Below are 16,509 nucleotides of genomic sequence, written 5' to 3'. Positions count from 1 at the left end.
CCATTGCTATTGAGGGCGAGCAGCGTAGGTTAATTCCTGGAATGGCAGGACTGTCATATGTTGAAAGACTGGAGCGGCTAGGCTTGTATACACTGGAATTTAGAAGGATGAGAGGGGATCTTATCGAAACATATAAGATTATTAATGGGTTGGACACGTTAGAGGCAGGAAACATGTTCCCAATGTTGGGGGGAGTCCAGAACCAGGGGCCACAGTTTAAGAATAAGGGGTAGGCCATTTAGAATGGAGATGTGGAAAAACTTTTTCAGTCAGAGAGTTGTGAATCTGTGGAATTCTCTGCCTCAGAAGGCAGTGGAGGCCAATTCTCTGAATGCATTCAAGAGAGAGCTAGATAGAGCTCTTAAGGATAGCGGAGTCAGGGGGTATGGGGAGAAGGCAGGAGCGGGGTACTGATTGTGAATGATCAGCCATGATCACATTGAATGGCGGTGCTGGCTCGAAGGGCCGAATGGCCTCCTCCTGCACCTATTGTCTATTGTCCATGTTCGATTTTTCAATCAATCGATCACTTGTTTTGGTTGTTGCATTCTTTTGTTCCTTTTGAGTTTAAGTTTAGTTTATGGTCACGTGTACCGAGGTAGAGTGAAAAGCTTTTGCTGCGAGCTAACCGGTCAGCGGAACGACAATACAAGATCACAATCAGGTCATCCACAGTGTACAGATACATGATGAAAGGAATAATGTGAATGCAGGCTGGATCTTTCTGCCCGTTTGCAACCACTGGTTATTGTTGAATGGTGGTGCAGTGGATAAATGACTGGACTTAATCCAGAGGCAGGAGCTAATCTATATACTATGACTCTTGTTTGTTTGTTTGTTTGTTTGTTTGTTTGTTCCTGAACTACAGCCAAAACGGTCAATGATAGCGTGCCAATGTTAGGCCCACCTTACTCACCGTCGTCCCTTTGGTGCTAATGGCAGAAGTTTCATTGAAATCGGTGTTATAATTTTTAAGTTATTCACATTTTAAAGTTTAAATCTATCCCCTGGGGAGGAGGGGAGGATCAGGGGGGTTGAGTGAGATGGGGAAGGGTGAGGGGAGGGAGGGTGGGAGGGGGATGGAGGGAGGAGGTGGGGGGAGGGAGGGGGGGGGAGGAGAGGGTGCTGCACCAATGCAGGAGAGGTTTGGGCCCAATGGGTCCACTTGGTCTAGTATTCTCTAATATTCTGGGAAGAAACCTTCAGTCCCAGTACGGCATGTGGAGAATTCAAATTCAGAAAATTAAAGCTAGTTTCAGACATAGCGACTGAATTGGAGTTTAATCTGTCGGAAAAAAAACTGCAGGTGCTGGTTTAAATCGAAGGTAGACACAAAATGCTGGAGTAACTCAGCGGGTCAGGCAGCATCTCAAGAGAGAATGAATGGACGAGAAGGGAAGAAGGTTCTCGACCCGAAACGTCACCCATTCCTTCTCTCCCGAGATGCTGCCTGACCCGCTGAGTTACTCCAGCATTTTGTGTCGACCTTGTAGTTTACTCTACCTCATTCAGTTTTTCTGTGATTGTACTTTAGTGATTTTTTGCACTACGATCTTGCACCATTCTGCTGCTGCTTTTACGCTTGTCATTGTATTTACTGAAGAAAGAAACGAGCTGCTGGAGGAACTGAGCGGGTCACACATCATCCCTGGAGGTAAATAATGGACAGACAATGTGTCCGATCAGAACCCTTCTTCAGACTTGGCCAGGTGACGTTTCAGAAAGTGAGACCCAAAACGTCACCTGCCCATGTTCTCCAGAGATGCTGCCTGACCCGCTGAGTTACTCCAGCACTTTGTGTCTGTTTGATTTGGTAAACCAGCAGGTTTATAGTTAAAGGTAGACACAAAATGCTGGAGTAACTTAGCGGGTCAGGCAGCATCTTGGGAGAGAAGGAATGGGAGACGTTTCGGGTCTCTTTGTCCCACCCGCTCCCCTGACATCAGTCTGAAGGAGGGTCTCGACCCAAAACGTCACCCACTCCTTCTCCCCTGACATCAGTCTGAAGAAGGGTCTCGACTCGAAACGTCACCCATTCCTTCTCTCCCAGGATGCTGCCTGACCCGCTGAGTTACTCCAGCATTTTGTGTCTACCTTCGGTTTAGACCAGCATCTGCAGGTTTTTCCTACAGGTTTATAGTTTCGTTTAGTTTAAACATGCCCTTCGGCACAACTAGTCCGCGCTGAACAGCAACCCCCACACTCAAACACTATCCTACACACACACTAGGGACAAGTTACAATTTTACCAAGCCAATTAGCCTACAATCCTGTACGTCTTTGGAGTGTGGGAGGAAACCAGAGATCCCGGAGAAAACCCACGCAGGTCACGGGGAGAACATACAAACTCCATACAGACAATGCCCATAGTCAGGATGGAACCCGGGTCTCTGGCGGTGTGAGGCAGCAACTCTACCACTGCTCCACAGTGTGTATCTACAGTTCCTTATTATTACCTTCTTTAGACTTGTTCATGTCCCGTCACAGATACGGTTTGACCCGCTGAGTTCCTCCAGCAGTTGTCTTTTGCTGTCTCTTGCAGCATCTGCTATCTCTTGTGTCTCATTGGCTTTGTTGTTATGTTTATCATTTCTGTACACCGTTTACTCTGTGAGCTTCATGTGCACAAGACGACTCATTGCACCCTAGTGTATAAGACGATAAACTCATCTGAATCTGAAAACCTGTCTGGTTTACCAACGTCCTCAAGGGAGGGAGACACAAGATGCTGGAGCAACTCAGCAGGTTAGGCAGCATCTCTGGAGAGAAGGAATGGGTGACGTTTCAGGTCGAGACCCTTCTTCAACTTCAGACTTCATCTGAAGAAGGGTCTCGACCCGAAACGTCACCCATTCCTTCTCTCCAGAGACGCTGCCTGACACGCTGAGTTACTCCAGCATCTTGTGTCTACCTTCGATTTAAACCGGCATCTGCAGTTTTCTTTCCTTAAGGGAGGGAAATCTTCCCCAGGGCTTTAGCAAGTCTGTGCCCTCAGTGATGGCCATCAGAACATTCCCAGGCTTTCTCAAGATCCAACTTCAAGTAACCCTTGATAGACACAAAAAGCTGGAGTAACTCAGTAGGACAGGCAGCATCGCTGGAGAGAAGGAATGGGTGATGCTTTGGGTCGAGACCCTTCTTCAGACCCTTGCTTTCCCGCTCTCTCCATCCCTCCCCCTTCCCAGTTCTCTGACCAGTCTGACTGTCCCTGATTACATTTTATCTCTGTTTGCTTTGTTGCTACCTTCTCCTATCTAAAATGATCTATTCTACATTTTCCTTGATCTCCACCCCCTTTGATGTCTTGTTCTTACACTTCCTCATCTCTATATCTCCCCCTCCCCTGACTCAGTCTGAAGAAGGGTCTCGATCCGAAACGTCACCCATTCCTTCTCTCCAGAGATGCTGCCTGTCCCACTGAGTTACTCCTGTATTTTGTGTCTTTCTTTCTCAAGTCTAATTTAGGAATGGCGTCTACATCTTATAAATGAATTTAAAAAAGATTCCTCCTCTCAGAAAATTGTCTCTTTAGTTTTAATAATCACTTGTTGAAACTTTTTTAAAAAAAGTTTGCTTTTTTTTCTCCTCCCGTTCCTTTCCAAATGTATTTGTACAAATAGTTTACGTTTGACTTCCTGTGAGTTTGTTTACAGCCAGTTAAAACATCCTGGACACTCTGAACCCAAGGTAAACAGACTCTTTGGTTAATCTGCCTGAAAAGACCCTTGAGAACGATAATACAGGACGGCCAGTTTGGAAACAATTGCCAGGGACGAAAGGAAAGAAAAGTGGTCGGGTCGGGCATTGTACTGGGGTTGCCCACTGCCCCGTATTAATGGGGACATCCCGTATTTAGGGCTCAATTAGTTTGTCCCATATGAGTAGGATTGCCAACTTCCTCGCTCCCAAATAAGGGTCAACGGGTGACGTCACCGCCCCGCGCCCCACGTGACCTCACCCAGCCAGCGGCCACGTGCTCCCGCTCCACCAATGGCAGCCGCCATTGGTGGAGCGGGAGCACGTGGCCGCTGGCTGGGTGAGGTCACGCGGGGCGGTGACGTCACCCTTTGTCCCTTATTTGGGAGCAAGGAAGTTGGCAACCTTACATTGTACAGCATTTAGTCTGTGGGTGTAACAGAAAGTTACAAGTCCCCCTGGACTGCCCGCTGCTGGATTTGGACACACACTGTCTACAAATTGTCCTCAATTATTTTACTGAGGACGTAGAGAGACACGGCGTGGAGGGAGGGGGTCACAGATAACAAAGAGGGACCCCGGGGGGGGGGGGCTCACCGAGAACAAAGAGGGACCCCTGCAGGGGGCCGCCGAGAACACAGAGAGCGGTGGGAGGGAGGGGGGCCGCCGAGAACAAAGAAGGACCCCTGCAAGGGGGCTGCCGAGAATTCGGAGAGACCCCAGCGGGTGGGGTGCCGCCGAGAGCAGAGGGGGGCCCGGCGTGTAGTCGACGGCCCCTTGCAGCGGCTGGCCCGGTCCCCGCTGCGGGATGATCAATCTGTACCAAGAGCCTTTCAAACGTTGTCGGCGCCAGAAACATGGCGACTCTCTGCGCACCGCCTGGGTGAGGCTTACCGTGTGATTTTGCCGGTTTATATGTATCTGTGATCGGCTGATCTGTGTATACTCATACGCACAATCATACTTTATTAGCCACGTATGTTTTGCAACGTACGAGGAATTTGACTTGCCATACAGTCATACCAATAAAAAGCAACAGGGCACACAAAATACATTTTAACATGAACATCCACCACAGTGACTCCTCCACATTCCTCACTGTGATGGAAGGCGAAAAACAGTTCAATCTCTTCCCTTCTTTGTTCTGCTGCGGTCGGGGGCCTCGAGCCTTCTGTTGACGGGACGATCTTGGCTCCCGTAGCCGGTTTATTTCAATCTGGTACCTCGGCGGAGATGCGATTTTTCTCTGTATCGTGTCTCCGTCCCCACTGCGGCCTAACATCGAGGAGTTGGCGGCCTTTCCTGGAGACCGGCCCGGCGCTTCATGCTGCAGGCGCGGCGCGGACTTTAACATCGCGGAGCTTGCGATCCTTTGCCGAGGATCGATTGTGGAGAGCTCCAACCTGAACGTTATGTTCGGAGAGCTCCATCATGAACGTTAACATCTCTGGTAAGAAGTGACCGACTCGGGAGCTCCATGCCACCGAGAGTTTTTCAACCGCCCCGACACGGGCGTTTCGATCGTCCCGAAGCGAGGGCTTCGGACAGTCGGCAGCGGCGACTGCGGACGGTTTAACAGCTCCGACCGCGGGTGAACAAAGAGGAAGATGATTGAACTTTATTACCTTCCATCACAGTGAGGAATGTGGTGGATGTTTATGTTAAATTTTACTTTATGTGGCTGTGTGTCTTGTTGCTTTTCACTTAGTATGGCTGTATGGTAACTCAAATTTCACTGTACCTTCATTGGTACATGTGACAATAAATTGATCTTGAAATCTTGAAGTAATCTAATGGACAATCTGTGTCTTGGGATAGTTGGTCATGGGTTTCTGTTTGCAAGGTCTCAGTCTGTGTCATCTCATTGCTGGGAATGAGGAGGTTGAGCAGAGGCTGCTTCCTTGCAGCGTAGGTGGAGATGTGTACTGATGGGGTTGGAAGCAGTACAGTATGGAGAATGCCTCATCAGTCTTAGTAATGGGGTAGGAAAATAACTGCAGATGCTGGTACAAATCGAAAGTATCTTAAAAAGCTGGAGTAACTCAGCGGGTCAGGCAGCATCTCAGGAGAGAAGGAATGGGTTCGAGACCCTTCTTCAGACTGATGTCAGCGGAGGGGTGGGACACAGATAGGATGTAGACGGAGACAGGAAGACAGTGGGAGAACTGGTAAGGGGGAGGGGTAAGAGAGGGACAGAGGAGCTATCTAAATTTAGAGAAGTCAATGTTCATACCGCTGGGATGCAAGCTGCCCAAGCGAAATATGAGTTGCTGTTCCTCCGGTGGGCCTCACTATGACAATGGAGGAGGCCCATGACAGAAAGGTCAGACTGGGAGTGGGAGGGGGGAGTTGAAGTGCTGAGCCACCGGGAGATCAGGTTGGTTAAGGCGGACTGAGCGAAGGTGTTGAGCGAAACGATCGCCGAGCCTGCGTTTGGTCTCGCCGATGTGGAGAAGTTGACATCTGGAACAGCGGATACAATAGATTAGGAATGTCAATAGTCAATAGTCGTTTATTTGTTACATACACATAAATGTGTAGTAAAATGAAACATTACCCGCAGTTGAACAATAAGACCAATAAGATTAATCAATAAAAATGCAATAACACATACAATCACAACTAACACCAAACAAAAAGAAACATCCATCACAGTGAGTCTCCTCCAGTCCCTCCTCACTGTGATGGAAGGCCAGAATGTCTTTTTCTCTTCCCTGCCGTCTTGTCCCGCGGTCAGGCTGTTGGAGTTGCCACGTCGGGGCGGTCGGGGCTCCCGATATTGAAGCCCCCGCTGGGCGGTGAAAAAAAATCCCGCGGCCTATTTCAGGCCGCGCCGGATGGTGAAAGGTCCGTGGCGGGCCGACCCAAGCCCCGCGATTCGGGGCGGGCGGACACGTTGCCTCTGCCGCTGCCGGAGCTCCCGATGTCGGCCCCCATCCAGGGGCCTGCGGGCTTCCGACGTCCACGCGGCCCGCGCCGGAGCCTCCGGAGACGAGTCGCAGCCGTTCCCGCAGCATTCGCAGGCAGCCAGCGCCGCAGGTGGTGAGTCCGGACCGCGGGCTCTGCGAACCAGAGACCCAGGTGGTCCCAGGTGCATGGCCGGTGGTAGGCCGCAACGGGAACGGAGACACGATACAGAACAAAGGTCGCGTCTCCGTTCTGGAGAGAGAATGTTACAGTTACAGTTCCCGTTCCCTCCCACCCCCCCCAAAACATAACATACAACACTACATCATATTAACACTACAATTGAGACAAAAACAACAAAAAACACAAAAGACAGACGGACTGCAGGCAAGCCGCAGCTGCGACGGCAGCGCTGGCTCCTCCCTGGTGTGTTTATAGATCCGGCGTGGGAAAGTACAAGATAAACTTGTCAGATTTTGTGAAAAGTTACTAGTAGGCACATCGAGTCACAGAGCTGTCCAGCATGGAGACAGGCCCTTCCGCCCATCTTGGCCATACCGATAAAGTTGGCGTATTAGGCTCATCCCATTTGCCTGCATTTGCCCCAGATCTCTCTGAAGAAGGGTCTCAACTCAAAACGCCACCCATTCCTTCTCTCCAGGGATGCTGCCTGTCCCACTGAGTTACTCAGGCATTTTGCGTGTATCCCTCTAAAATAGATTGTACATGTCATAGAGTGATACAGTGTGAAAACAGGCCTTTCGCTCCAACTTGCCCACTCCGGCCAACAATGTCCCAGCTACACTAGTTCCACCTGCCTGCGCTCGGTCCATATCCCTCCAAACCTGTCCTATCCATGTACCTGTCTAACTGTTTCTTAAACAATGGGATAGTCCCAGCGTCAACTACCTCTGGCAGCTTGTTGCATACACCCACCACCCTTCATGTGAAAAAGTTACCCCTCTTATTTCTATTAAATCTTTTCCCCTTCACCTTGAACCTGTGCCCTCTGGTCCTCGATTCCCCTACTCTGGGCAAAAGACTTTGTGCATCTACCCGATCTATTCCTCTCATGATTTTGTATACCTCTATAAGATCTCCCCTCATCCTCCTGCGTTCCATGGAATAGAGACCCAGCCTACTCAACCTCTCCCTGTAGTTCACACCCTCTAGTCCTGGCAACATCCTCGTATAGTGGAAGCCAAATCACTGGATGGATTTAAGAGAGAGTTAGATAGAGCTCTCGGGGCTAGTGGAATCAAGGGATATGGGGAGAAGGCAGGCACGGGGTATTGATTGGGGACGGTCAGCCATGATCACAATGAATGGCGGTGCTGGCTCGAAGGGCCGAATAGCCTCCTCCTGCACCTATTTTCTATGTTTCTATCTTTTCTGAAGCCTTTCAAGCTTGACAATATCTTTCCTATAACATGGTGCCCAGAACTGAACACAATATTCTAAATGCGATCTAACCATCGTCTTATACAACTGCAACGTGACCTTCCAGCCTCTATACTCAATACTCTGACTGATGAAGGCCAAAGTGGCAAAACCCTTTTTGACCACCTGATCTACCTGCGACTCGACCTTCAAGGAACCATGCATTTGTCCTCCTGGATCTCTCTGCTCTGCAACACCACCCAGAGGCCTACCATTTACTGTGAAGGTCCTCCCTTGTTCAACGTCCCAAAATGCAACACCTCACACTTTTCTGTATTAAATTCCATCAACCATTCCTCGGCCCACCTGGCCAATCGATCCAGATCCAGCTGCAATCGTTCACAACCATCTTCACTATCTGCAAAACTACTAACTTTTGTGTCATGTCAGGTTGATTTTGCAAGCAAGGAACCTTCAGTGGTCTTGAAACATCATCAGAGGCTTTGTGACAAAGACTTCTTCAGCAGTGCGTCTCTTGGATTACACTTTCTTTACCAGCGTGGGTCAAATTTCTTTATCTCTTGACGTACCTGTGTTTGGTTGTCTGCCCGAATACACTTGGGGTCGCAAAATGCCCCTGTGCATCCTCTTCAGATGTTTCCATGTCTAGGTTGCTGTGATTGTCATTGATGACTCCTAAAAAGCAAGAGGATTAACTTTAGACTTTAGACCTGAAGAGATACCGTGCAGAAACAGCCCCTTTGGCCCACCGAGTCAGTGCCGACCAGCGAGCACTGCGAACACTAGCACTATCCTATACAGTAGGGATAATGTACAGAATGTACAGAAACAAATTAACCTACAGGCCTGATTGTCTTTGGAAATGTGGCAGGAAACCGAAGCACCCGGCGAAATCCCACGCAGGTCACGGGGAGAATGTACAAACTACGTACAGACAGTACTTGTAGGCAGGATCTGACCTGGGTCTCTGGCGCTGTAAGGCAGCAGCTCTATCTCTGTGCCAATGTGCTGCCCCAGCTGTGGAGACATTAGACAATAGACAATAGGTGCAGGAGGAGGCCATTCGGCCCTTCGAGCCAGCACCGCCATTCAATGTGATCATGGCTGATCATTCTCAATCAGTACCCCGTTCCTGCCTTCTCCCCATACCCCATGACTCCGCTATCCTTAAGAGCTCTATCTAGCTCTCTCTTGAATGCATTCAGAGAATTGGCCTCCACTGCCTTCTGAGGCAGAGAATTCCACGTATTCACAACTCTCTGACTGAAAACGTTTTTCCTCATCTCAGTTCTAAATGACCTACCCTATTTTGCTTTGCTCCAGCTATCCGGGAGCTTAGCCCCCTCCTGAGCTTTGCCCGATCACTGCGAACCACCATCAGTGAATTGTAGAATGATCCCCGTGTGAATTTTACTGTTCGGCTCCTTGGAGTTGAAGTGGGTCTTCAGTCCCTGTGCAACGAACAGTTGGTTTCACATCCTTCCTGTTCAGCAGTTATAAATATCTTTATTGTCATAAATTTTCCAAATTCTTGTCCTCATTCATTGTTTTGGATGCGAGGGAGTGGAATCTCATTTGCCTTTGGGAAGCCATTTTAAGTCACCTCACAGCAAGCAAAATGGCGGCCAAGCCAGGCGACTCTCCGCGCGCTGGTCTCTGAAACGGATCTGCAATCATTCATTACAATCGCTCCACTCTTTTAAACTTCTACTCCAACGGCAGCATTTCTTAATCTCGCTATACGTTATTCCCTTTGTCCTGCAGAAAGGAGGTGAGGAGGAACTTCTTTAGTCAGAGGGTAGTTCATCTGTGGAACTCATTGCCACAGATGGCTAAGGAGGCCAAGTCAGTGGATATTTTTAAGGCAGAGATAGACAAATTCCTGATTAGAACGGGTGTCAAGGGTTATGGGGAGAAGGCAGAAAAATGGGGTTAGGAGGCAGAGATCAGCCATGATTGAATGGCGGAGTAGACTTGATGGGCTGAATGGCCTGTCTACTCCTTAAAACTTGTGAACTTGTACACTTGGCTTGATTGTAATCATGTATTTGTATTTCTGCTGACTGGTTAGCACGCAACAAAAAAGCTTTTCACCATACCTCGGTACACGTGACAATAAACTCAACTCAACTCAACTAAATTAAACTGAACTGAACTGAATTGAATGGAACTGAACACAAGAGTTTTCAAGAGAGAGTTAGATTTAGGTCTTAGGGCGAACGGAATCAAGGGATACAGGGGAAAAGCATGAACGGGGTACTGATTTTGGATGATCAGCCATAATCATATTGAATGGCGGTGCTGGCTCGAAGGGCCGAATGGCCTACCACTGCACCTATTTTCTATGTGCCTATGTTGCTACAACTGAACTGAACACAACTAAACTGAAGCAAGTTGAAGTGAAGACAAAGCTATAAAAGGAACCACCTCTCTGTTTTTCAGGCCACCAAACAGTTCCTGGAGGAGATCAACAAGTGGACAACTCAACATGGCATCTCCCCTCTTTCCTGGAATGCCGCAGTCAAGTTCCTCATGGCCAGAAAGTTTGACGTGTACCGTGCCGTTGAGCTCTTCCACTCATACCGGGTAAGCTGCCGATCAATATTTGCCCGTGCGTGTGCCTTCAAATGAGGCGGACTGACAGAGATGTGTGTTCTGTTGAGCAATAGCTGGGGGAAGCACTCTGAGGCAGGTAGATTATGTTCCTAACGTTCACCCAGGGCCAAGCAGTGGTTGCTTGCAGTCACTTCCCCACCGTTTTGTTTTCCTAACGTGGTTTGTTTGTGCAGTGTTCCACTCCAGTCGCTACCCTGCAAATAAATATCCAGGGCGTTTTACGAGGTTGTTGCCAGGACTGGTGGGTGTGAGCTATATGGAGAGGTTGAGCAGGCTGGGTCTCTATTCCATGGAGCACAGGAGGGGTGATCTTATAGAGGTGTACAAAATCATGAGAGGAATAAATCAGGTAGACGCACAGAGTCTCTTGCCCAGAGTGGGGGAATCAAGGACCAGAGGACATAGGTTCAAGGTGAAGGGGAAAAGATTTAATAGGAATCTTGAGGGGTAATTTTTTCACACATAAAGTGGTAGGTGTATGGAACAAGCTGCCAGAGGAGGTAGTTGAGGCTGGGACTATCCCATCGTTTAAAAACAGACAGGTACATGGATAGGACAGGTTTGGAGGGAGGCGGGTGGGACTAGTGTAGCTGGCTGGTGTGGGCAAGTTGGGCCGAAGGGCCTGTTTCCACGCTGTATCACTCTATGACTCTATGACTATGACTTGCTCCAACGACACCAACTGCTAGTGGCAGCAAAGGACCTTGACCCCTCACACGGAGGAGGGGTGGGGGGGGGGGAGGAGAGGGGCAGTGGAACGAACTCTGTTCCATTTTTGACATCAATTCAACTCCCCTTTTAAAAATAAACATTACAAGGTAAATACATCAAACCTTTTTTTTTGTGGATTTCCTCTGTCCATTTTAGCTTCAAATAATAATATTTAAATAAAGGTGGACGTGTCAAGGTTGACGCTGTGTTTGAAGGCTGAAAGGCCAGCTGTCCAGAGCTGTTGGAATGAGGCACTTCCTGCCCTCTCTTCCCCTCTCCTCCTCTGTTCAACACAAATTACAATGACTTGTCCGCATGGTTTTTGTCTTTGCACTGGTGTTGCTTGTTTGTTTTATATATGCACATACACACACATATATGTATATACACCCATCAGCCAAAACATTATCACCTGATGAGCCAAAACATTATGACCACCTGCCTAATATGCTGTTGGTCCTCCGTGTGCAGCCCCATACGCAGCAGGGTGCAATGCACTGTGTATCGTGACACATTCCTCCAGTGACCACCATTAACATTTTCTGTAACTTGTGCCACAGTCGACCTTCTGTCGGTTCGGACCAGACGGGATAGCCTTCGTTGCCCTCGCGCATCGTTGAGCCTTGGGCGCCCTGTCTGTCGCCGGTTTGTGGTTTGTCCCTCCTCGCACCACTGTCGGTGGGTACTCACCACTGCTGACCGGGAGCACCCCACAAGCCTTGCCGTTTCAGAGATGCTCTGACCCAGTCATCTGGCCATAACAATTTGGCCCTTGTCAAAGTCGCTCAGGTCTTTACTCCTGCCCATTTCTTCTGCATCCAACACGTCAACTTCAAGGACTGACTGTTCACTTGATGCCTAATATATCCCACCCCTTGACAGGTGCCATTGTAACAAGATAATAAATTGTTATTCTCTTCGTCTGTCAGTGGTCATAATGTTTTGGCTGATCGGTGTATATATATGTGTGTGTGAATATATACATACACGCACACACTGAACTTTTTTTGTTGTTTAGTACGGTGTTTACAGAGTACTATGTTTACATGTCTGTTGTGGTGCTGCAAGAATTTCATTGTTCCGTTTCGGGGCATATGCCAATAAAACAGTCTCAAGTCCACTTAGAGATACTTCTCTGGGGTTTTTGGAAAGAACATGAAAGATCCAATGCAAGCTTTTCCCTTTAATCAGCGGGCCATTGAAGTCACTGCTGCCTTGCTTTAAACAACTCTTGAAAATGAAACCAAAGAGATGGTTGGAAAAATATCATTTTTAGTGGCGCAGCGGTAGAGTTGCTGCCTTACAGCGCCAGGGACCCGGGTTCGATCCTGACCACGGGTGCTGTCTGTACGGAGTTTGTACGTTCTCTGTGTAACCGCGTGGGTTTTCACCCGGTGCTCAGGAAAATGTGGAAAACTGGAACACGTTTATAGATGACATTATGGATCGCGATCCTTCTTCATACCTGAAACATCACCTATCCATGTTCTCCAGAGATGCTGCCTGACCTGAGTTACTCCAGCATTTTGTGTCCATTTTTGTAAGCCAGCATCTACGGTCCCTTGTATCTCCTATTGCACTTGCGTTTGACTAGATTGTACGTATGTGTGGTATATCTGATCTGTTTGGACAGCATGCAAGGCAAGGCTTTTGTGGGAGATACAGGGAGAACGTGCAAACTTCACACAGACAGCAATTTACAATTTACAGAGGGCCAATTCACCTACAAACCCACACGTTTTTGGGATGTAGGAAGAAACCGGAGCTCCCAGAGCAAACCCACGCAGTCGCAGGGAGAACACGCAAACTCCACACAGACAGCACCCGAAGTCGGGAATGAACCGGAGTCTCTGGCGCTGTGAGGCAGCGGCTCTACCCGCTGCGCTATCGTGCCGCCCTTGTTTGACTTGAGAGAGAACAGGGTCAGTTTTGTTACCGAAGGCAGACACAAAATGCTGGAGTAACTCAGCGGGTCAGGCAGCATCCCTGAGAGAAGGACGTTTCGGGTCGAGACCCTTCTTCAGACTGATCAAGTCTGTTAAATTCATCAGTCTGAAGAAGGGTCTCGACCCGAAACGTCCTTCTCTCCAGAGATGCTGCCTGTCCCGCTGAGTTACTCCAGCATTTTGTGTCTACCTTCGATTTTAACCAGCATCTGCAGGTTTTTTTCCTACACATCAGTTTTGTTACCACTCATCTCAAAACCACAGCCGTCAGACACTTCTCGATGCTAATTAAAATGAACTGGCTACTCACTTGGTTGCTAAGGGTCACTGAAGGCAATTATAACATCACGTGGGCACTTGATGCAAGCAGCCCACTGGATCCACTCAGGCAGCCTTGTGACCAGTTTCCTGATTCCTCCTTTGTTCTCTGTCCAAATGCAGATGGTTTTGTTCCTGCCGTTGCTCTGAAAACCATGAAATTCCCTCTCCCGTTTATTCCTTCTCTTCCTGCAACAGTTTTTGCACTTTTTTTTAAAGCACTGAGTTCATACAAAACGATACGGTACAATGGAACTTTATTGATCCCAAACGGGAAATTGATCACATCTCCGTCGAGGTGAGAGATTGAAAAAAAGTTTCCCCCAACTTCCCCCTCCCCCACATAAAACAAACCAAGGAACAGTAAAACATACTTTTAACACACACTAAAAATCACAAGAAAGGACAGACAGACAGACTGTTGGCGTGGCAACCACTGCTGATGGAGCCACCCGGTTTAGACCAGCATCTGCAGTTCCTTCTTACACAGAGTGTCTACCACACGCGCTCTATGTTATCCCACTTCCTCGCCCTCGGCTACACACTAGGGACATTTTGTAAAGGGCAAATTAACCTACAGAATTAATTCTTAATGTTTTAATGCTTCATGCTTTATTGTTAATTGTTTCCTGCATGTTGGTGTTGTCACTTGCGAGCAGAGCACCATGGGACATTCCCTGTGTGTGGCCATACTTGACCAATAAACCTATTCATTTATTCATTCATTCATTCATTCATTCATTATCTTCAGTACAAACTAGCAACTTGTTTTTGGGATGTGGGAGGAGACCGGAGCGCCTGGAGGAAACCCACGGGGTCGCGGGGAGAGCGTGCAAACTCCACACAGACGGCACCCGAGGTCAGGATGGAACCCGGTCTCCGGCGCTGTGAGGCAGCAGCACTACCCGCTGCGCCGCCATGCCACCTTTAATAGTTTCCAGCACTGTGTGTGATGGGGAGGGAGGTGAACAGTGAGGCAGGTGGGGGTGGGGGGGAGGGGAGATCTTTCGTAGCTATGGCCACCAGTGTATATGTGAGGTGGTGCTGGTGAGAAGCCACCACACTCACTACATACTCACGTTCACTTGCCTAGTTAGAGAGACCAGTGCTTTTATTTGTGTGCTCATGTGTGCTACTCTGTTTACAGCCCCTCTTGGGAGATCAAGCAGTACATGAAGGCAAATTGCCTAAAGTCCTCTTGGACGGTGTCCAATAGCTAAGATCCCACACAGTAACACTGTGGGCCATGTGCAGAGGCTGAATACTTTCCCACAGCTGTTGATATTCCCTTCTTCCCTCCCTTTGCTCCGAATTTAAAAAAAACCTAGTCCTGCACAAGATAGACACAATATGCTGGAGTGACTCAGTGGGACTGGCAGCGTCTCTGGATGTAAGGAATAGGACACGTTTCGGCTCGAGACCCTTCTCCCAGTCTGAAGAAGGGTCTCGACCTGCAACGTCACCCATTCCTTCTCTCTCCAGAGATGCTGCCTGTCCCGCTGAGTTTAGATTTAGATTTAGAGATACAACGTGGAAACAGGCCCTTCGGGCCCACCGAGTCCGCGCCGACCAGCGATCCCCACACATTAACACTATCCTACACGCACTAGGAACAATTTTTTTTACATTTACCCAGTCAATTAACCTACAAACCTGTACGTCTTTGGAGTGTGGGAGGAAACCGAAGATCTCGGAGAAAACCCACGCAGGTCACGGGGAGAACGTACAAACTCTGTACAGACAGCGCCCGTAGTCAGGATCGAACCTGAGTCTCCGGCGCTGCATTCGCTGTAAGGCAGCAACTCTACCGCTGCACCACCGTGCCGCCCCTCCAGCATTTTGTGTCTATCTTCGATTTAAACCATCAACTGCGATTCCTTCCTGCCTAGTCCTGCACAAGCTGGGCCAGGTTGACAATAGACAATAGGTGCAGGAGTAGGCCATTCGGCCCTTCGAGCCTGCACCGACATTCACTGTGATCATGGCTGATCATCCACAATCAGTACCCTGTTCCTGCCTCCTCCCCATACCCCCTGACTCCGCTATCCTTAAGAACTCTATTTAACTCTCTCTTGAAAGCATCCAGAGAATTGGCCTCCACTGCCTTCTGAGGCAGAGAATTCCACAGATTTACAATTCTCTGAGTGAAAAAGTTTTTCCTCATCTCCGCTCTAAATGGCCGACCCCTTATTCTTAATACCGGAGTCTGTGCTTGCAATTAAATTTAACCGCAGCCAGAGTTGCCGAGTCAGTGTTGGGGTCGAAGATAGACACAAAATGCTGGAGTGACTCAGGGGGACAGGCAGCATCTCTGGAGAGAAGGAATGGGTGTCAGACCCTTCTTCAGACTGATTCCCTCAGGGGTCTCAACCCGAAACGTCACCCATTCCTTCTCTCCTGAGATGCTGCCTGACCTGCTGAGTTACTCCAGCATTTTGTGTCTACCTTCAATTTGAACCGGCATCTGCAGTTATTTGCCTACACAACCTACAAACCCGCACGTCTTTGGAGTGTGGGAGGAAACGGAAGATCTCGGAGAAATCCCACGCAGCTCACGGGGAGAACGTCAGGACTCCGTACGGACAGCGCCCGTAGTCGGGATCGCTCCCGGGACCATGGCGCTGTAAGGTGGTAGCTCTACCGCTGCGCCACCGCACGGCCCGTGAACTGTTCCCCACTCTCCCCTTGGTAACGGAGTGGAGTCGGCCAGAGTCTATCTGTGCACCGACGCAGACGTACGTTGGACGTACGCTTCAGGACAGCTGGATATGCCCTCCCCTTGCCGGGCACTGCGTGGGAGCTGCGCTGGATTGTTTACCAGGCAAGCTGCTCTGCCAGGCTCTGCGTGGACCTGCTCCCTCTACAGATCTCCTACACTTGCGTCGTAGAAATCCACAGATGCCCTGTGGGAAGT

At 49.0% G+C, this 16,509-nt stretch overlaps 1 protein-coding gene across 1 annotated transcript in view; it reads left to right on the top strand.

The window, feature by feature from the left end:
• Positions 1-10,449: 10,449 nt before the first annotated feature.
• The window catches only part of ptpn9a (protein tyrosine phosphatase non-receptor type 9a), a 97,861-nt gene continuing 91,801 nt past the window's right edge, over positions 10,450-16,509 (top strand). The window contains exon 1 of the mRNA XM_078429804.1: positions 10,450-10,590. Within this exon, the coding sequence (XP_078285930.1) occupies positions 10,537-10,590 (54 nt within the window). The 5' untranslated portion in view covers positions 10,450-10,536. The remainder of the gene's footprint in view (positions 10,591-16,509) is intronic.

This window comes from Rhinoraja longicauda, chromosome 38 (assembly GCF_053455715.1).
Source record: "Rhinoraja longicauda isolate Sanriku21f chromosome 38, sRhiLon1.1, whole genome shotgun sequence".
Taxonomy (NCBI): domain Eukaryota; kingdom Metazoa; phylum Chordata; class Chondrichthyes; order Rajiformes; family Arhynchobatidae; genus Rhinoraja; species Rhinoraja longicauda.
Note: the sequence above shows the minus strand (reverse complement) of the source record. Positions and strands in the feature narration are given on the sequence as shown.